Raw genomic sequence first — 22,257 nt, forward strand, 5'->3', positions numbered from 1 at the left:
GCTTCCTGTCAATGCCACCAGGACCAGAGCTCCTCACTTCAGTTCTGTCCTAACACATTTGTTCCACCTAGGATCCCATTTCTGGTCTGTTCAAGGGAACTGCTTTATCAAGGTTCAGACAGCAGAACAGTGAGAAGGCAAGACATGATGTCACATAGGAGGAGGTACATCCAAATGAGCCATCCCTCTCTCTGTGTTGGTACAAAAATACTACCTCTTACAGCGTAACTCCTCTGGGAAGATTTCTCTGACTTCTATTGACAACTATTCCTATTTCATGTATGTGTCCTGTACAACGGATACCTTTAGTTTTTAAAAATGCTTAATTGTGTAAGTAGATAAGTTTTGACTGTGCTTAGTTCTAAGGCTCTTTACTCCTTAATATCAAGACAAACACCCAAGAGGTAACCGGTAATTAGAAAAGAGGAAGAGAGGAAAGGGGGAAAATAGAAAGAGGTTGGGGTTGATGTATAAGTGAATGCTCTCAGACCTGTCCTGGCTCCTGATCTCCATCCCCTTCCCTCTTCCCTTCCTCCATCACATCTATACCCTCTGATCTACTCTCGCAGATTTCACTACCTGCAGTGCCTAGGCTACATGCCACCTGAGGCAGTCTAAATATAAACCTAATTGCGTATGCTTTAAGAGCTTAGCCTTTCCTGCCTAAATAAAATGCCACGGCCTCTTGCTTTCTCTTGCCCTGCTGCTCTCCCAGGCTGGAGAGACTGTCACTCTCCCCCCAGGCCCAAGCTGGGACATTCTACCTGCTGAGTACAGAGCAGCTGCTGACCTCACTACCAGCCAGGTTTCAGTTACTCCTGATGGGCAAGCATCAATACCCTACCCCCTTAACCGGCCTTGGTTCCTGGCTAGGAGCCATTATCCTAGATTTCTCCCAGCATGCCTGAGGCCTAGATACATGTGGAGGGTTACTGGTATATATAAAGTAAGGAATCAGTGTATGATATACAGAGAAATGCAGAAACAAGGTATGGATTTTGAGCCATTTAGTGATACATGTACAGTGTAATGCATTCTGTGTATGAGAGAAAGGTAAGAAAACACTCTGCTCTCTTGCAAATGATTAACAAGCAATCCATGGGCCCACAAAATAGCACAACAGATAAAAGTACTCACTGTTCAAAGCTTTCAACATTTGAGCTCCATCTCCAGAATCCATGGTACATAGGAGAGTGTAACTATCATGTATGTACCTACACACACACACACACACACACACACACACACACACAGAGAAACAACAACCACAATACTAGTACTACCAGTAGCAGTAATAATATATATTTTAGTAAAGAATTAGTTCATGAAAGTTGACTCAACCATATTAAGACATGCTTAAAGGCTGTTGCTCTTTAGGTTAGTACTCTGGGTAACCACCCAGATACAATGTAAGAGAACACTTCTCAAGAAAACTATCCTGCCTTTAGAGACACATCAAATGATAGTAACCATTAGGACCCTATCAAGGTATCATTTTAAATCAAAAGATCCACATCAGATATGCCCTTGGAATTCTGGGGGAAATGTGGGAAGTTATAACTATTACAGTGACTCTGCCACAGGGAAAGTGCATTGATTGGATAATTGATGATCAATACTGCAAACATCAGTTGTGGGAATGGTGATGAGCATTTGCATATATGAGTATCTGTGTATGGAAATAAGTGTTGGGCGGGTAGAAATTCACCGCCAGTGTCTACCTGTGTGACAGAAATTGACATATGATTTCACTCCTCTCAAGCATGCACTTGACATTTCCTTCACGTGGACTGTCTTGACACATAAAATGGTCGTTAGCATCAACCCAGAATTAGAAACTTTCTACGGGTAGACCTGTTGAGCAACCTCAAGACAGCTGCTGTTAACCTTAGACCACAGAATTTTGCTCCTATTTGGGCACACCTGGAAGGCATAAAGAGTCAAAAGAATTTGGGGGTAGAGAAGACTCAAATAAAGTGTCCTGTTTCCATATTAGGCAAAGGGCTTTCACGCAACTCATTCTGGGATGAGTGTTGAGTTTTTATTTGGCAATACCTGCCTACTGTCACAGTTTTTAAATGCAATCTGGCATAGAATCCTCAAGAATAATGCATAGCATTATTTGTATTAATACAAATACAGAGTTATTTTATCATAGATGCTGAAGTGATGAAAATGGCAAACAAAATCATGATGCAAAGAAAAAAAACATTTGCACTGCTGGGAACTGTCAGTGTACGTGTCTTACATTATGGTGCAGGTGCTTGGACAGACTAACACAGAAGAAAATGTGGTGGTAAGCTCTGCTTCATGTTAATTATTTCATAAATGGAGTACAGATTATCTAAAGCTGAAGTTTGAAGTTTGTTATTGCCTATTATACAATGGGCTGGATGGAACTAAGTTCTTTAATTCTACCTGTTATTTCCTACTAATTACACTTTTCCATAAAATGTAAAGCTGTCCATGATGACTTCTTTTGTATTATATGTTCCAAAATACCAGCATATAAAACCTGGTGTGTACAAGACATCCATATTACGATGAATAAGCACATATTGCAATGTTTTCTAAGACTAATTGACCTTCAGACACAAGGAAAAACATAAACTTGGGCATCATCCAAGGGTACCATAAGATAGTAATGAACTTCTGCTCCTAAGATATATTTTTTCCTCAAATGGACAGACTCTATTGATACCAGGGAGAATGAACTAGCAGACCTGAAAACAGGCAGCTGATGTAGATGTTTGTATTCAGTCTGCTTTGATAATCTGAAAGTACATACAATGCTTGTTCTTTTTGTTTTGTTTTGTTTTTGTTTTTCAAGACAGGGTTTCTTTGTGTAGCCTTGGCTGTCCTGAATTCGCTTTGTAGACCAGGCTGGCCTTGAACTCGCAGAGATCCACCTGCCTCTGCCTCTCAAGTGCTGGGATTAAAGGCGTGCGCCACCACGCTGGGCCAATGTTTGTTCTTTACTAATCAGAGGCTGCTATTTGAAAATATCAAGGGGAGGATCCAAAGATTTGTCATAGAATCAGGAGGTCAAAATTCAGTACAGAGAAAGCTAAGAATGTTCCTTAAGTTCAATTTTTGAATAAAACCATCCAAAAATCAAATTTGTATTAGAGAACAATTTTGACAATTCTAGAAGGGTGTAAATGAATTTAAACCTCTTGAGAGTCTGTATTAAGGAGAAAACAATACAGCCATCTCAAATACTTATAATTTATCTTTATGATATTACTGGGTTGCTAGATTTACAATTCAGAGATTGTAAATCATGATGAATTTGGCAACTGTGTATATGAAGACAATAAAATGTATACATTAGGGAAACAGAAAACTGAGTTGGCCTATTTTTACTGTAAGTATGCAATTACATGTCATACCATTGCTTATGTATCTTCTCAAGGAGAGTAGAAAAGCCATAAAAAATATAAAGCCAGTCACTATGGCCAATTATTTTTTCACATGCCAGTTATGCACACATACATTTAAGCACTTGAGGACAGAGAACTAATCATCCTGGCAGGTGTATACTTGCAGCTCATCGCTTACTCAGCAGTTCCTCCTCTGTAGTAACCAGAATAATTGTTTTTGATGATCATATTGCTTCCTAAAATTGAAAAAAAAAACTACAAGGAATGCTAAGAGTAAATGTTTTACCAAAATCGGTATGTGAGATTTTATGAAAATCTGCTGCTTGAAGGAAAAAAGAAAATTGACTTATCCTTGAAGACACCGTTTTACAGTTTTTGCCCTTCTTATTCATCCTTGCCTACATTATTTATGATGACTAGAGCACAGCAGCCTTCACAAGCCCTGGGTGACTGAACCTGCACGCATGCTCAGAGGAAAGAACAGAGTTCGATGCTCAATGATACCGTGGACTACTGTACAGCCATCCCATTCTACCAGAAGCACAAGTGCCTGTGGAAATCAGGGCACTGCTTATCTTGAAGATAGACTTGTTCAGGGTCTCTCACCCATAGTAAGTGGCTAAAATGGTTTTAACTAATAAAATTGGCTGAGTCACTCTTTGAAAATAATTGAAAGCAATACATGAATCACCTAACCCATGTTTTGCTATAAGTTGATAAACATATTCATGTAAACTCCATTCTAATTTTACACTTTAGCCATATTATTAGTCAGGTCTCCTAAAATACTAATGTGCCTGGTAAGAAAATCACCCCTATGAAATTGATCTTTAAAATATTTTCTTCTTATACTGTACCTAGAGGGGATTACCAAGACTCTGGCCCCTAAGGAAAAATTTCCCTTCCGAATCTCTGGAAATACAGCAAAATATATGATCAAAAATTCTGTAGATTTATATTTCCCTTCTTTACAACATAACATTTTAATTATTTGGGAATTTCACACAACGCACCCTGATCACACACACTTTGATTCCTCCTAGGTCCACCGTCCAAATAACAGAAGGGAAAAATAATACACCAAGTCCAGTTTGTGTTGCCACCATATTCACGGGATCACAGTCCAACTCCCAGCGGACAACCCCTTAAAGAAAACAGAACCCTTGCCCATGCCCCAGCCAGAAACCATCAACAGTGGTTAAGAGTTCCACTCATCACAATGTTTAAGTGGCTTCCGATCTAGACTGTTTCCAGTGGAGGAGGTGGGGACTTGTTACGGAACCTTCAATGTCTCTCGTTACCAATGATGCAATTTATATTTTCTAATATAATTTGCAGAAGATGAACCGTGCACACTGTTAATCTTCTACTATTCCATCTCCCGGCAGGCATTTTTGCTAACTCATCACTTCAGGGAGGCCGTGTCACTCGGATTGTACTTCAGGGGAGGCATGAGCTATGACTAAGCAGCTCTTTCGTGCTGTTGGCACAACAGCCGGCTTCAGTCCCACACTCTTCCACAGCATCCTCCTACAGGACACGCGCTCACAACTGAGAGCATAAGCAGCACTTTCTGCTTTAGACCCTTTCCCATCATTCCAAATCCCAAGGGTCGATTAAAATTCAACAGTTACTGTGGTTTAATTTCCAAATAAAGATTATACCAGGATCTTCTATGAAGGCCAGTGCATTTTTTTTAAACTCCCTAAAGTGACACACAGTCTTACTATCTGTTGCCTACATGAAAATGAAAAACGGTAACAAAACAGTGAGGAAAAGGGGAGTGGGGCCCGGGAGGCTAAGCCAATCTACAGATATCTGGGTCTTCTGTGGAAACTGTCTTATCTGGACACTTTCTTGCCTGGTATGTGACATATACTGTAGCCACAAAAGCATTCTTATTCCTAACCTAAAGATAAAACCGTAGTTGCCAGATTCTATCATTTAAAAAAAAAAATCTGCAGTGTTGGAATCCCTCCCTCTCCTTTCACTTTGATGGCTTTCTTTTTCTTCTCTTAGCTACACAAAAGTATAGCATCAAAAGGGATTTCTCTTGTAGTTTCCAAAGAAGTAGGTAACATATTAAGATCTCTAGATACAAAGTCATGAGAAGCAAAAGCAAGCAATTGTGGTTAAAAAGAAAAGAAGACAAAGCCTGCAAACACATGGTCACCTTAGCATTCATGTTAGCAATGACTCTCATCTGCCATGTGTGTGTTCATGTCAACAGAATACGGCCTATGTGTGTGTCTTACATCAAAGGTGATAAGAAAAACAGGTGTGAACATCTTCTTAAGCTGTTAAAAGAATAATTCATCAAACCAATGGCATTTCTATTATAAAATATTTTCTGGAATATTAGTTTTGTAGGTGGTAACTATAGCAAAATTTGCTTGCTATGGTATCACAGAGCTTGCTAGTCATCTTCTGGTTAATGTAATGAAAGTGCATTTGAAGTTAAGCCATATTCTGGACTTACCACCACCTCCTCCGAGAAGACTGGCATTAGCTGTCAAAGAAAAGAAAATAAATTTTATTTTAAAACACACAGAAGAACAATGCATCAGAATAGTTAAAACAGAAACTAGTAATGATCATGTATCCTATTCAAATGTGTATAAAGAAAGCAAGTATTTTCAGACAAAGACAGACTTTACCACTATTGTGCCAAAGCATGAAAATTAGTGTTTCCCGTTTTTATCTCCATTTTTCTTCAAATGGCTATTTTTATATATCCCCTTATGACAGTGTTAAGTATGTATTGAAATCCTTTTATTCTCCATCTATATCTAAATTGATCTTCTGAGTTTTCCATTTTATGAAATGTAGATACAACAATACTACTTTGGCAATTTCAGTGATTTCAAAGGACAATGTAACAAGAAAATATAATAATAGTTTAAATTAAATTAGCAATCATCAAAAAAAAAACAATCCCAGGGCATTTTTCTGTAATAAGAATAAGTCAAACTTTTCCTACGGCAATAGACTTATTTCTATATATAGACTCTATTTGGGAGAAAGATAGAAATGTTAAACAGTGGATGTGAATTCTCACCTATTTATTCAGAAATTCAGCCTGTGTATTCCTGGAAGGAAAATAGATATAAGAAAGTTCCAAGGAATTAATCTTAAACAAAGTTTTTATATCATCTACTCTATGGCTAGTGGGATATTGTGAGAGAAGGGGGCAGAAAGAGTGTAAGAGCCAAACGAGAAAGAAAGAGAGAGAGAGAGAGAGAGAGAGAGAGAGACAGAGAGAGAGAGAGACAGAGACAGAGAGAGAGACAGAGAGAGACAGAGACAGAGAGAGAGACAGAGAGAGACAGAGACAGAGACAGAGAGAGAGACAGAGAAAGAGACAGAGAGAGAGAGAGACAGAGAGAGAGACTGAAAAATGTCACCTTCTGGGAAAGACACAGACACTGCAACCATGAACACACAACTGGTGGTGTCAGCTTTGGGTCTGCACTATAATGAACGCAGTAGGAAGGCATGGGTGAAGGAGGGGCCAGGGGCTATGTTCTTCATGATGAAATGCTCATTATGCACACACCTAGGCAGAGGTCTTGAGCTGTGAACCCTCTAGTAACCTCAGGACAAGGACAGAGAGCTCTATTCCATGGTCACATGGATGACCCCGGTTAAACTGAATGGGTCTCACATCGAACCAGAAGTCATGAACACTGTGAAGTAGTTGTGGAGGAGGAGGAAGGGATGATACAGAGGGCAGGGAGTTAAGAAAGGGTCACAGAGTAATCAGAATGCATTGTGTACATACAAGATAGGAAAGATGTTTTCTTCAAGGCTCCCAAATATAAACTGCCAAAACACTGTAAATGTAACATATATATATATATAATCCCTGATCGTTTCATGGTTCTTCCTGCTGTAGGTTGTTTATTGTATATGTGTATCATAATATAAATGTATATGTAAAAAATTTCATAAAAATTGTTTTAAAAAAGAAATCACCAAAGAACAAAATTAATTTTAAAAAATCAACTTTGATTCCACTCAAGAAGTAAACTTTTTTGAAGGATATATTGCAGACAATTTGCTGTAGTACTAAACAATGTTAAGCTTGTGTTTATACAAACATAATAACCTTCAGGTGCAATTCAACATACACTGCATGGGCTGGAGGTGTGGCCCCTACATTAAACCATAGGTTCTCAATCAAGATGTCACTGTGCTGCACTGGGCTTTACTCTTTACACTTGTGCATCATTGGCACTGTTTATACATGTTATAAAGATGTTCTTCATCAGCATTATGAAAGCAGGTGGTAACCAAAAGCTTCTTCCTTTTGTGGAGAAAACTGAGTCAACAAAAAATTAAATAAATTGTTTAGGAAAGAGGAGTCTTATGCTTCAATGTTTCTGTGCATTCCATAAATCATGCACTACCATTACCTAAGAGGAGTGGATGTTGTTAGTCATTAGTATTAATAATTAATCAATACATAATGGATTATGTGAAGGACATGTGCCCATAGTCATAGTCCAATTAGACTAAATGTGTGATAGCTTACTAATTACTCCAGCAGGAAAGAGAGTATCAGAAAAATGCATGGAGATCAAATGCCTCGGAAGATCCTTTCAATATGTCAATATTAGACCATCAGACTCTGTCTCATGTGCTCTTCCAAGTCCAGAGCTGTTCTAGTCTCCCCTCAAGGATTTCTCAAAAATACAGGCAGAATACAAGTGCCACTAATCAATCAAAAACTGAACTCTCTCCTGAGGTCATCTTACCATTCGCATCCAAACCTCTTTGGTGCCATACTGAAAAGGTGTGGCATTACACAAACAGCAGCTACAGCCTGCCCAGGTCCTGCCTTGTGACTACTGAGAAGGTCAGTTTGCCACAGGAGCCTGAAAACAGTGATGAGAATTCTCATTCGTCTTTACTCCCTGGAAGACGAAATACACAGCAACCTGGTGCATCTCTTGGTTACCCCAGCCAGTTCCTTAAATCTTACTGCGTCTATAAAACCACATGTCATTTCACACACCTGCTTCCTCACCAGCCCTGTTTAACTGAGAATTACTTTCCTGCCTGTGGGTTTTCCACACCCGTGACATTCTATCTGTTGTCTTCCAATTTTGACTTATTCATTTGTAAGGAACAAAATGTATTTCCAACAATAAATAATAACAAAAATAAGCACTAGCTCTTCACTGCAAGCCTCATGCCAAGGAGCACAATAATGCGCTGTGCTCTGTTTTCATACATCATTCATCAGTAAAGGTGGAGTTCGCCTGTTTCGAGGGCCCCGCCCAGCGCCCATCTGTTTAACCAGGCACTTGTCCAGTGCATGAGTAGCAGCAGTAGGTGCAGGATTTGGACTTGCATTCTTTGCCAACCGCCAAGCCACTTTATGTCAGTGTCTGCTCGTGCCTAGATGAGCCTATCTGTAACACAAATCTACAAGTTATTTTCTGAGATGGAATTGCCAAAAATAGGCAAAGTGAAGTTTTATTATGACTTTTCCTCCACAAAACATCTCAATTACTATCCAACACTCACTCAGCAGACAAATTACTATTTCTCCCATTTTAAGAAAATGAAAATTATTTTTATGGGTTCGAAGATATTTAATTCCTTCTTAATTATTTCTAATAAAATAATATATATCTCAATTAAATACAAAACTTCTTGAAAATAAGATCTGAACTTAGTAGCTTATTCTCTACACCCAATAATTTCTAAATAAATGTGGTAAATTGTGAGATAATTGACAGGGTGAGTCAATTCTCTTTTCACATAAAAAGTACTTATTTGCTGAAATACAGAAGAGCCGATATTTGGCCCTACTTATTCTCTAAAATCATGGACTATTACAGAGCTCTTAAAGTTTAGTTGAAATGCTAGTAATTCAAAACATATGAAATATGTTTCTATATTTATCAAAATGTCTTGCCAGAATAACTAGCAATCCTGTTCTGAGCTATTCCTAGAGAATCACCGTGTGAGGCAGGAGGTGGGACAAAAATATTATAAGCATGACACCAGTGTTTCTTTTTATTTTATATTAATTTTATTAATTTATTCAGATTACAACTTAATTGTTATGCCATCACTTGTATCCTCCTGTTTCTCCCTCCCTCCCTCTCGCTTTCAGCCTATTCCCCTCCCCTAGGTCTAAGAACAAGGGGCCCTCCCCCCCCATGTGGTCATAGGCTATCAAGTCTCATCTTGGTAGCCTGCTTATTCTTTTTTTGAGTGCCACCAGGCCTCCCCACCAAGGGGAGGTGGTAAAATATGGGGCACCAGAGTTCATGTCAGAGTCAGTCCCCACTCTCCACATAGCTGTGGAGAATGTCCTGTCCATTGGGTAGATCAGAGTAGGGGTTCGATGTTTACTACTTTTATTGTTCTCGCTTTAGTGCCATAGTTTGAGTAGACCCCCCTAGGCCCCAATCCACTGGTCAAGATGTTCTTCTTGTAGGTTTCTAGAACCCTCTACGTCCTTCTATTTCCCCATCTCCTATATTTCTCTTACCTAGAGTCTCAGTAGGATGTCCTCACATCTATCCCAATCTCTCGGTAAGTGAAGACTTTGGTGGGACATGCCATGTTTCTATAGTAAGGTTTGGGACATCTTCTTGGAGCAGACTCACTAACTAGCACTTTTCAAACTCCCTACAATCAAATGTCTAATTTATTATAAGGGCGAGGAGCAAAACTGAAATTGTAGTAGTTACTTCAAAGATTGAATGTATGTACAACTCACACAACCTGTCCCAACTGAGTGGATCTGTGATTTCTCTTCTCACTCCAAACAAAATAACTGGTTTCAGTGAGATGTTCAGTCTCGGTGTTCACAACAATAGAAATTTGAATACAAGTAAGAGAAAAACTTTTCCTTGAAGGTAACTTCATAGAGGCAAACATGGTAAACTTCTATAATGTGTCTGTGTGTCTGGGTGAGAGAGAGAGTGTGTGTGTGAGAGAGCTTGTTTACTGTTGCTGTGATAAAGGCTATTTCTAAAAGCAACTTGAGGAAGGAAAGGTTATTTGGTTTACATGGCCCAACAGTCAGTCAGGACAGGTGCTCAAAGCAGGACCGTGGAGGCAGGAACTGAAACAGAGACCCTGGAAGAGTGCTGCTTCCTGACTATGCTCTCCTGGGCTTGTTCAGCCTGCTTTCATATACAACCCAGAACCACCTGCCATTGGTGGGCCATACACACTGGTCTGGGCCCTCTCACATCCATCATCCTACAGGCCAGTCAGACAGAGGCAGTTTCTCAACTAAGGTTCTCTGTTCCCAGATGACCCTAGGTTGTATCAAGTTAACATAAAACTAAACAGAACACTATACGAATGATAGAATTTACGGTTTGTGGGAATTTCTTATTCCTTTTAAACCCAAATTTAAATGTTCAATTAAACTCACCAAGTTTTCACATGTATAAATGTATTATGCATTACATCTATTAATGTATTAAACCAAAAATTTCAGTACATTGTAGGCTGTCCTTCTTGGGCTAATCATCCTTTAAAAAATTAAAAAATTAAATAAAATAAAAAAGAATACGGCAATTTCCAATAATATACTACTTTATTTTAAAATAAAACTAATATAATTACTTTACTCCTTTAAAATTTTTTTCTCCTAAATATGCTATGGTGTATTTGTCTCCTTTAGAAGAGATTAGTTAAAAAATAGTAAAAATAGAAAAGCTCATAATCATACTCTGGGATTGATAATGAAAATGCTGACCCAGAAGCAAAGCATGTTTGATTTTAATTCAACATCATTACTAAATAACTGAATGACTTGAACAAATCATCACTCTCTCCTTTACCTTCTGTCAGAAAACAGAATCATTCAGGAATGGAGACCAGGATTTAAACTCCTCTGGCTCATTAATGAAAAAATTCTGGGAAAATGTACACTTAGTGGGAAAATGCGCCAATGCCTCTTTAAGGTTTTGGTCAGCGCAAGGGAGGGCAGCAACATCAGCACCACAGCAGCCATCTTGAGCTTGTATTTCTAGATAACAAGACCACTCAGTTTGACTGCTTTGGTGCAATAAAATCCTGTTCAACAATCACAAGAACTGCTCACATTCATTCCTTAGAGTGAATGTATTTACTCTGTGTATCTTGTTATTATCTAGAGTCATGGGCAGGGTACAGGAACATACTGTGTTGGCCAGTAGACAAATGGAAGTTACTGGTTCTCTTCCACTATCTGAGTCCATAAAATAAATTCAGGTAGTCAAGTTCATCTCTATACTCCGAACCATCTCACTGATATTGCTTTTTAAATTTTTATTTATTTGTTAGTTTGTTTACTTGCTTACTTACTTACTTACTTATGTGTATGGGTATATTGCCTGCTTATATGTCTGTGCATCATATGTGTGCCTGCCAAAGCCAAGAAGGTCTCAGATTCTCATGTACTGTAGATACAAACAGTTGTTAACTTCCATTTGAGTGCTGGGAACAGAAGAGCGGCCAGTGCTCTTAACCACTGCGCCATCTCTCCAGCTCCACCAGCGCTCTTTTATTTTTAATGCTTGCATCTTCCTTGCAGTTCATGAGTCTGAAAGAATCCAGTCTCTTATCTCCCCACTAATTATCTGTTCCCGTGCTTCATTTCTACCTCACCCTAAACGATCTTGTCAAACAAGCAACAGTCTGAGAGACTAGTCTTTAAACATTCGACAAGAGTGTTTGTGCAGGGCTTTTGTTTGCTTTTCATCATATTATACAGGAAATTATACTTGTTTTCATCTGAACAGAATCCTGGCCACCTAGCTCTGTTTATTTATTCTTATTTCTTATTACAATGGAGCACATGAGATGTCAAAATTATTGTTGGCAACAACTTCCCCAGGAGCTCTACTGAGAATACCAATTTCATTCACAACATGTTATTACAAAAGAAATGTCATCCTTTATAACGACACACTTTTTGTTTCTTGTGCTTTGAAGTTCAAAGAACGAAGTGATAATAAAATAAAATAAAATCCCAAGCACGTGTCTTACTCTAGAACACATGACATCATACCAGAGTGACCACCTCCACTGACAGCTGTGAGATACAAGCCGCACAAGCAAACGCAGCCATCAGTTTGGCAACAGCCTTGAGTTCACACTTTATTACCTTTACACCTTCCAAATAAATTCTACAGAATGCCAGAAGTTAGGAGCAGAAATATGATTTTTCTGCTTTGAAGCTGATGAAAAGAAAAGTCAGAATAGATTTAAGTGCTTAGCACACAGAATGCAGGTGGATACATATGATGAATACTTTACATTTCACTCTTACTGCAGAAGGCAAAAGAACCACTGATTATTCCAGGCCCTGTATGGCTTATAGATGCTGGAACTCACCATGAAGCGAAAAGCACAACACAAAAGTTCTTTGTGTTGATAAGGAGGTGCGAAGGCACCAAGAATTGCAAGAGTTGCCTGGAACTTTTAACATCTATTGTGCACAGCAGAGCTATCCAACTGAAGTGCAGGCAAGGAGCTTCAGCTGCCTGTTTGTCATCTCTCCTCACAGGCTGACTCTGGGTGCTCAGCTTCATTGGCCTAATCCCTTCATTATAAAAGAAATGGAGCCAGGTGTGGTGGTGCACACCTTTAATCAGAGCACTCAGGGAGGCAAAGGCAGGCAGGTCGCTGTGAACTCAAGGCCAGCCTGGTCTACAAAACGAGTCCAGAACAGCCAAGGCTGTCTTGAAAAACAAAACAAAACAAAGCAAAAAAAAAAAAAAAAAAGAAATAGAAAGCTCAAGAGGATCTAGGATTATGGATTATGGAGACACTTGTCAAGAACCAGACAGACAGAAGAACAAGCAGTAAAATTAACCTGGACCTTCTCACTACTACACGTATACAAGCATGTGTGTGTGTGTGTGTGTGTGTGTGTGCGCGCGCGTACCCCTAAATTCAAAAGTGGCTACATAGACAGTATACACAAAATCTACTGAATACACTCTATTGACAATCACTAATTGATGAAGAACACAGGAGCCTGAGCAGGCAGCTCCTAACATTCCATAGGGAAGGCAGTTAACACTAAATCAGCAAGTGCATCGTGCTCATCCCTATGCCAGCCTCATCCTCCTGACAGTATGTTCTGGATCAATTGTAATTTCAGTAATGATAACACTGGCTCAGTTACAAAAAGGGGATTACTTGAGTAACCCAAGCATGGGTTTTCCAAACAATTAATGAACAGCATCTGTAAAGGGATAGAGGAGGTATGAGCTCAAATGTATTATGCCTGCAATAATACAGGAAACATGAACAGTAGTTTTACCTTGCTTTGAAAAAAAAAAAAAAAGGTCTTGAAAATAAGCCAATGTTCATTTGAAAACTAGATGATGTTCTTATCCAAAATATTTATATGTTCATATATGATATACATTTTGCTTGATTAAAAAGTAATCTTGAAGGCTACCAAGAAGAGACTTGATACCTTATGAGCATATACAGGGGGTGGAAGTCCCCCTCAGTCACAGTCATAGAGGAGGGGAATAAGAGGAAAATGGGAGGGAGGGAGGAATGGGAGGATACAAGTGATGGGATTACAATTGGGATGTAATATGAATAAATTAATAAAATACATTAAAAATAAATAGAGATTAAAAAAAGTAAGCTTGACCATGCACTTTTATACACATACTATTTGGAAGGCTGGCTAATCATTTCACTAAAACCAGCCAATACCTTAAAAAAAAAAACTGTTGTACAATTTCCTTGTTTCTCATTATATCTTTCATATAATATTATATATCTTTTATTTATCTCTGCAATAAAAAGTTTTTGAAGGATTTATTTTATATCATACTTTATATTAAAGTAAATGAGCCAAAATAATAATTCTGTCATAGTAAATGAAGAAGAAGTTTGACACACACACACACACACACACACACACACACACACACACATACACAAAAGAGAAGGATTTGGGACTAGTGGACTCCATTTCAGCAATTATAAAGTTGAACATTCATAAAGACAGAGGTCACATTCATAGGAATCAGCAAGCCAATTGTGCTTTGCACACCAAGTATTGAATAAATATTTATTAAATACATAATGGAATGAGTGGACATGAAGGAATGGGAGAAAGAAATTAAGAAACACATTTCTAGGGCTACAATGTTGTAGCTGAGTACAGCTGTGTTAAGACGGAACTAAGCAAATCTAGATTCAAACCTAGTCTATCGCTGGCCTTGAGCAAGTTTCCCCAGGCCAAGTGATTAGCTAACATCTTAGGGCCTCTGATTACTCATCGATTATTTGACAAAAATAACAGTCGTGCCTGAGCTTTGTGGAGAAGAGTAAGAGTGCTGATGTAAGTGACTGACATCTGGCACGCTGAGGCTGAGGAAGGTCATCTCCTTAAGCTGTGACCTTCACTACAGTGCACTCTGACCCGTACCACGTAAAGCATCCAGGCATAGCCGAAAGCCTTGCAGGGCAATGGGCTGTTCCATTTTCGAGAACGGCATTTCCCTAGCCACACTCTGACTTGACCTCTTCTATGCTATCATGGGGAATAGGGGTAGAAAGTAGGACTCAGGCAGAGGAGAGCTAGAAACAGGCCTTTTTCAGATTCTTTTTCTCAGTTCTATCTTTGAGGCAAAGTCCATTAAAAATGCTGTTCTAGAATTTCATAAGGAGAATGGATACCGGTATTCTCTCATATTTTAACTCTTTACCTTCTTTCAGATTGTGCTGATTTCATTTAAAAAGAAGTATGCTATTTGACGCCAGCTTATTACTTTGCAAAGTCCATTCTCTGTGGCCCTGTTCTCTGCCTAGCCCTATGCCTTCTCTGATTCTAGCTATACTGGGGCTCCTGGGGTGGGGGGGGGCGGCTGTCATGAGATGGTGAGAGAGCTAATAATGGGTTACAGAGTTTTATGGCCTGGCTCTCCTTCTGAGGCTCACTTTTGAGTACACTATGCCCTTGGGCAAAGTGCACTGTTCTAGTCAAAGGCTTCAGTTTACCTTTGTCTCCTTTGGGTTCTGATAACCTGCACCTTCCCTCGGCTGTTTGGCCTAGAGTAGCAGCAGCTAGGCTGTGGGCAGCCTCTGGTTTCTGACCAACTCTTAAGTGCCCTCCTCATCAACATCTGGTCTCAAATCTTAGACATAACTTTTATGCAAAGAAGCCTTCTTTTAAGTTCTCCTAATTTGACTATTTGATATTATTTCTCCTGGGATGTTGATTCAATGTGTATTACTTATACAGACTGGGCAGTACAGGTGGCTAGCCAACACCATATCCGTTCACAGACCCCGCCCCCCCCCACACACTTACATACTGCTTCATCCTGCCCTTATGTTTCCATCTGGGAGAATAAGCAATGCAGGAAACTGGTTTTTTATTGAAGTATATACATATACTAACACATTAAAACACATATAACTACATTGCTAACATGTTAGAGGATTAAGCATATTCTCTCACAAAGATATGTGAAATATTAAATAGATTAAAGAAGCCCAACTTATGGACTATTCTGGTCAATATTTCTCTGTTCAGACAAATATAGATGAAAGTAAAGTGTCTATTTATTATTACAAAATAAAACTGACACACAACATCATTTTCTCATTTATGAATATGTCATGGCTCTAAGGAAATAGCACATACCAATATAATGTTCTGAAATTTGTGTAAGATTAAAGGTATGGTAGTGTACATCTTTAAAGCTAGCACTTAAAGGCAGAGGCAAGTGGATATCTCGGAGTTAAAAAACAATCAGCTCTACATACCAAATTCTAGGCCAGCCAGGGCTGAAATTTGGGACCTTGCCTCAGAATAGCATAAAACTGCTCACATTACATGGCAATTTGGATTGTTTCCAGTAATTTTTTCCATTATGTTTGAAGTGTGTATTCATAAATATACTTGCGTCTATGTGTGTATATACTGATACTCCTAATTTTATAGAGTAAGTCCTTCAAAATGTTTATGAGTCGCAGGGCATACATGTTTTTAAATTTTAAATATTTAATGAACTATTACAGTGTAAATAAATGAGTCAATTTTTATTTACAAGTGTGTAAATAACACTAGTCAAAATTTATCAGGAATAATGTCCCTTTAGGGCCACATGAAACACCAAGATTAGCTCATGACCATCAATAGGTAGCCTGAATCAAAGTGGTTTGTCAGGGGAATTAGGTTTTGAGTCCATTAGGCTGCTTTTGACTTAAATATAAACACATTGGTGGAATTCTCAATTATACATGAAATGGATTCAGTCTGAATTTCTAATTGGTTTGAAATGCATCGCTCTAAAATGGTCTGTTTTACTTTATTCATTTATTCATTCATTCATTAGTTTGTTTGTTGGGACAGGTTCTTAGGAAGCCCAGGCTGTCCTGGGACATGAGGAGGATGACTTTGAACCCTTAGTCCTCCTGCCCCACCTCATGCATGCTCTAAGGGTCTGCAGTTTGATTACTTGCTCACTTAGTCTGTGTGGAAGTGGTTGTGCGCATGATATAGAGGACATGGCATGGTGCTCATGTGCAGATGATAGGGAAACTCCATGGAGACAGCTCCTCCTTCCATCTTTATTTGGGTTCCAGAAATCAAACTTTGATCATCAGCCACCGGAGTCTTTTCCCTCCAGCCTACCGCACCAGCCCAAGGGGGTCTGTTTCTAAAGCCAAATCAGCTTACGCGCTCTTTTGTGTTTACTAGACATAAACTGAAACAGGTCTTGAATATCACAGCAAACTGAAGACTTGAAAAAAAATAATAAAGCAAGAAACTTCTATTGCGTTCTAATAAAATTCACAACTGAATTTAAACTATTCTTCAAGAGCCTAACAATAGAGTTCAGATGCTAAAGAAAACACAGAAACATAAGATTGCTTCAGCTCAGTAAGGGTTTCAAGGCTAAACACTTGTTCCCTTCATAATTCTGACTTTTATGTTTCCTTTCACTTAGAACTAGCTTTAGAATGCCCCGTGTATGCTATGACTCGCTGAGCAGCCCTGTCTTTTACACAAGTGCAGCACAAAGCTGCAGGAAGATGGAGGGCCCTATTTCAGAGTGATCATCACATGACCATACACATGTCCTCACCACTCCACAAGTGGCTTACAGTTGTTGTCTTATTAGACACCTAGTACGTTATTAAATAATTTAGTTCCTTCAAGAAGCTGACAAGACAGGTCCTGTTTATTGTTTATTATCTTTTTGGAAAAAGAAAAAGACTGGAGCACAGGGAAGGTTGAGGCACGAGTACAAGAGAAAGCACAGGTGCTGATATTTGAAATTATGTAATGCTGTTCTCATGTTTAGAGTCTTAAGCAAATCCACAATAGGATTAGAATGGAAAACATACAATTCAGATTTCTGTCTTTTATTTATTATTAACTCTGCTAGTCCATGAAGATCAATTCCACTTATACTAAATTCAGCACAGCTTGGTTCCACTTCCCCCAATCTAAGCACATCATTTTAAAGTCATGCTCATTTTCCAGTTTGTTTAGGTCTTGTTGTATAAGTAAAATGTGCTAGGTCATGAAGGAGTTGAGGTGGCTCCTCACTAGGTCTCACTCACCCAAGATAATACATCACAGAGTTCTGAGCTAACCATTTGCAGTAAATTTGGCTTGTGATATGATCAACTTACCCTAATGTTAAATAAGACCATATATGACTCATTTCCATCAGAAAGTCTGAGTCACCAAGGGCTGGACAGGGTCACTTAAGTAAGCTTCTCAAGGTGGAGCACACGACCATTGTCAGAAACAATAGATCAACAAACAACAAATAGACCATGATGACAACTGTCCTAGCATCTATTATTTATTGAGGAGTAATTATGAGCTTATCTGTCTGGCATCATCTCCTAAGCTATCTTGTAAATCTACAGCAAATGAGCAAACTGAGGCTATTGTAAGACGAAACTTGTTTGCCGAAGGTCATGGGATAATAGGTAAATATTCAACCCCATGTTTAAAGTCTTTCATCCGAAACCAAATGAGTTTTGTTTTGTTTTTAGTATACCAAATTATCTATTAAGGAACTACATTTCTGTTAACTGACTTCAAAATAAAGGAAATCCATTAATTGTGATGACATGAATATTTAATGTAGTATAACAGTTTTTTAATCTAATTTGATTGTGGAGAATAGAAAGTATGTATAATGTGAATTAAAATTATCAAAAATTTTAATTATACTTTCCCGATATCATCTACTAAAATTTTCATATCAATCCATAATCTAATTTTCCAAGAAGTTAAATACTTATCAGAAAAACTCATTTGAAACATTGAATTTATATGGTGATAACATTGCCAAAAGTAATATTTTAAACGATGAAAAATTTTATTATGATTCAGTAATATAAACATATATATACATATATATATACACACACATTGCTATTCATGGAGACTATATTTCTTAATTATCCATACCCATGTTTAAGAAGGTTTAAGTCAATAATGACCCATACATTATTCATCAAGAAAATGAAACTGAATAAACTAAGACTTTATTTTACTTTTATTACATTTATCTGGCACATAAAAAAATGAATATGTCGGGGTGATGTGATATTTTCATGTACAGGTATAATACTATGCTTAAATCACCTCAACATTTATCATTTCTTTAGTGTAGATATCTTTCAGATTTTTTATTCTGGCTTCCTAAAATACACACTATGTCACTGTTACATACTTACAATGAAAGACACAAACAGAAGTCTATTGTGTTAAGTAACTAAATCCTGAGTTTTCTTCTCTCACACTTCTCATCTTTGATTTGGGTTAACAAGTGATAAAATGTTTCCATAACCTCAGCTAGTGAAACTCACAATAACAATTTTTCCTACTCCTAAATTACGTAAGTCTAACATTTCTCTATATAACTATATATTTTTATTATATTTATAAATATAATAAAAATTTTAAACTATGAGTATATAATGTTTATGTTAGCATAAGTCACAAATCTCTTAGCATAAAAAAACCAACTTTGTAAACATAAAATTTAGTCATTTATAAACAAAGACCCTCTTTGTTCTCTACTCTGGAGACAAAATATAATTTGCATTTTCTGGAAATCAAAAAATAGTAATTACTTTTTCTTATTACAGCTCATCAGGCCAGCTGTGGATTCTATAATGGAGATTAGTTTTATTCTAGTGCATTGAAATGCAATGGTATTAATCTCAGACAAATGTATTATCATTGGTAAGAAGCTGATTACTGACTACTGAGGCTTTTTACAAATTGTTATTATTATTTTATAAATCTCACAGGATGACTAAGTAGTACTTACGAAAAATACTTTCAATTATAAGTCATTCTGAAATATTCAAACCTCAAAAATAAAATGGGAGCAGTAGCACTTACTAAAAGAATTGTAAATGGCTCCCCATAATACATAGATGTATGCATTTGGGGTCTGACAAAGAAAGTGCAGACCCCTAATTTTACCAGTAATTTGTAATGTAGGCAGGGTGATTTATGCCTTAATTTTTTATCACGCAGAAGTATAAACCGTAGGGCTTGATTGCTGCCTCAGCAGCTGAGAACACTTGCGGTCTCTGCAGAAGACCCACCTTTGGATGCCATCTCCCACATGAGGCTGCTGACAACCACCTATCACTCCAGGTCCACAGTATCCAGGTTCCTCTTCTGGCCCTCCACAGTCAACCATACACACACACACAGTACACATATATATAAACTGGAATTCCATAATTAAAAATAAAAATAAATAAATCATATATATATACTATAACTTAATTATTTAACAACTATTTGTTAAGTGGCTAGAATATATATATTAGAAATAAATAGCTAAATAAAATAGGTACATTATGTCAAGTAATGTCTATTAACTGGTATATCTCTTAATTAACTAATTAATTAATTCTCTGTTAATTGTTATTTTGTAACACAATGGATACATTTACAAGGGGGGGTGAGAAAGTGGATTATTGGAAAAAGTAATTGCATTGCTAGGATAAAGGGCTAAGTTCAGATCCCCAGCAGCTACATAGAAGCCTGGTGCCCCAACTGAGGTCTGTCATCTCAGCCCTCAAAGAAGCAGAGGCAGACAGATTCTGTAAGCTTGCTGGCCTGCCAGTCTAAGCAATTGTGAACCCAGCTTCAGTGACAGACATTGTCTCAAAAACGAGAGAGCAGAGTTGCAAAAGAAAATACCCATTATTATCTGCTGCCCCACCCCGCGCACATATACATGCATGTGTATTTAACACAAACACATAAACACATGTAGAAATGCATTTACTATTTAAGCATAAGAGTCATTATGCTTAAAATCCTTTAAGGAAAATATGTTTACAAGTTGATGACACTATGTTATGCATTTTAGACTTTTGACCTGACAGGCTAGTAGTCTAGACAAGATGGCACCGATTCCTTTCTTTTGGTTCCTCCCCTCTCCCACTCCCTCTGAAGACAACTATAAATCCTGAAAATGGTACAAAAGGCATCCACATGAGGAATCTGATAGGTGCCAAAACTAAGGGGAGCAGATTGGAGGTCACGGGAATGAATGGGCTGCATGGTCAGTGGGCATCTTACAAGCCCCCGTTCCAGAGAGATGGGCCTGGACCAGTGTCTCAAAACATCATCAGAACAGTAGAACAATAAAAGGCATCCCTAGTAGGCTCATCTCCCTCCTCACAAAAGTTCCTTGAAAACAACAAGTGAGTCAACGGCATAGGCAAGAAAGATCTCTCAGGAGCCCCACTGAGGATAAGTCAATAAGCTTCAAGGAAAAAACGTCTTTGTGGCTTATTGGGCCTGAACCACCAAAGCTGGCCCCGCCTCCTCCTTCTCCTTCTCCTCCTCCTCTTCTTCCTCCTCTCCCTCCTCCTCCTCCTCTTCTTCCTCCTCTCCCTCCTCCTCCTCCTCTTCCTCTTCCTCCCCCCCTTCTCCTCCTCCTCCCCCTCTTCCCCACCTCCTCCCTTTCCCCTCCTCCTCCTCTGGAAGACATAGGATAGCACTTACAAAGAGGACCTGGCTTCTAACACCCCCTGACAGGAGAGCTCATAGGCGTGAGACCCCTCCCGACACCAAGACACTCCAGTGACTAGATGAGGGGGTGTGAATTAGAGACATTGTTACAAGCACCCAACACTATAGAGGATTTATGTTCCCCACAGGTAGGGATGTGGAGTTTTATCAAGTTTCTGGCCCCAGAAGTCATTTCTTCCCCAGTAGACCCAAGAATTCACTACTCCACCAAGAGATAGCAAAAGATCAGAGATGTTGGCAAGAGGGTATCCCAGTCATAAAAGCAGCCAAGCCACAAAACATTCTCCATCTCTCCATCCTACCAACCTAAGATTTGCTCTTCCCCACCCACAGCCCCTGGGACACTTGACCTAGGAAGCATCCTGCTGGCCCCTCAGGTGGCACCAGGAGGAAGCAGTAGGGCTTCAGCACACCAGACACGCCAAGACCACAGCTACTCGGGAAATGAAGTTGCCATCAGAACCACACTCCACTCGAGTATGTCAGGACCATGAGAAACACCTAAGTTGAGGAGATAGAAAGAAAAGCTGAAGAAATGGCTGTTGGTGTTATGAGTGAGGTTAAAATACAGACCCCCAACTTATGCAGTAAACCCCAAGTAAGATGAGCCCGAGGGGAGTCATGTCAACACTCAGAATAATTAAATGAAAAGAATCCTAAAGACAAGGAAAAAGTATGCAAAGCTTGCTGGAAAGAAACAGAATTTTATATTTAGGTTAACACCACTTCCTGCTGTTAGCTGGGCCTCCCAGGCTGGCAGATTTAAGAAGCTGCCTCACTCAGACCCTGATTCCTTACCGGATGGCTCACACGCAACAACTTGTGGACATTACGTGTGACCCC

At 38.7% G+C, this 22,257-nt stretch overlaps 1 protein-coding gene across 6 annotated transcripts in view; it reads right to left on the minus strand.

Moving 5' to 3' along the window:
• The window catches only part of MACROD2 (mono-ADP ribosylhydrolase 2), a 1,913,815-nt gene that overhangs the window by 1,479,102 nt on the left and 412,456 nt on the right, over positions 1-22,257 (minus strand). For all 6 annotated transcript variants that reach the window (XM_084774709.1, XM_084774708.1, XM_084774707.1 and 3 more), the window contains exon 4: positions 5,863-5,892. In XM_084774709.1, the coding sequence (XP_084630835.1) occupies positions 5,863-5,892 (30 nt within the window). The remainder of the gene's footprint in view (positions 1-5,862; positions 5,893-22,257) is intronic.

Source organism: Acomys minous (assembly GCF_964271855.1).
Source record: "Acomys minous genome assembly, chromosome: 3".
In the NCBI taxonomy this organism is placed as follows: domain Eukaryota; kingdom Metazoa; phylum Chordata; class Mammalia; order Rodentia; family Muridae; genus Acomys; species Acomys minous.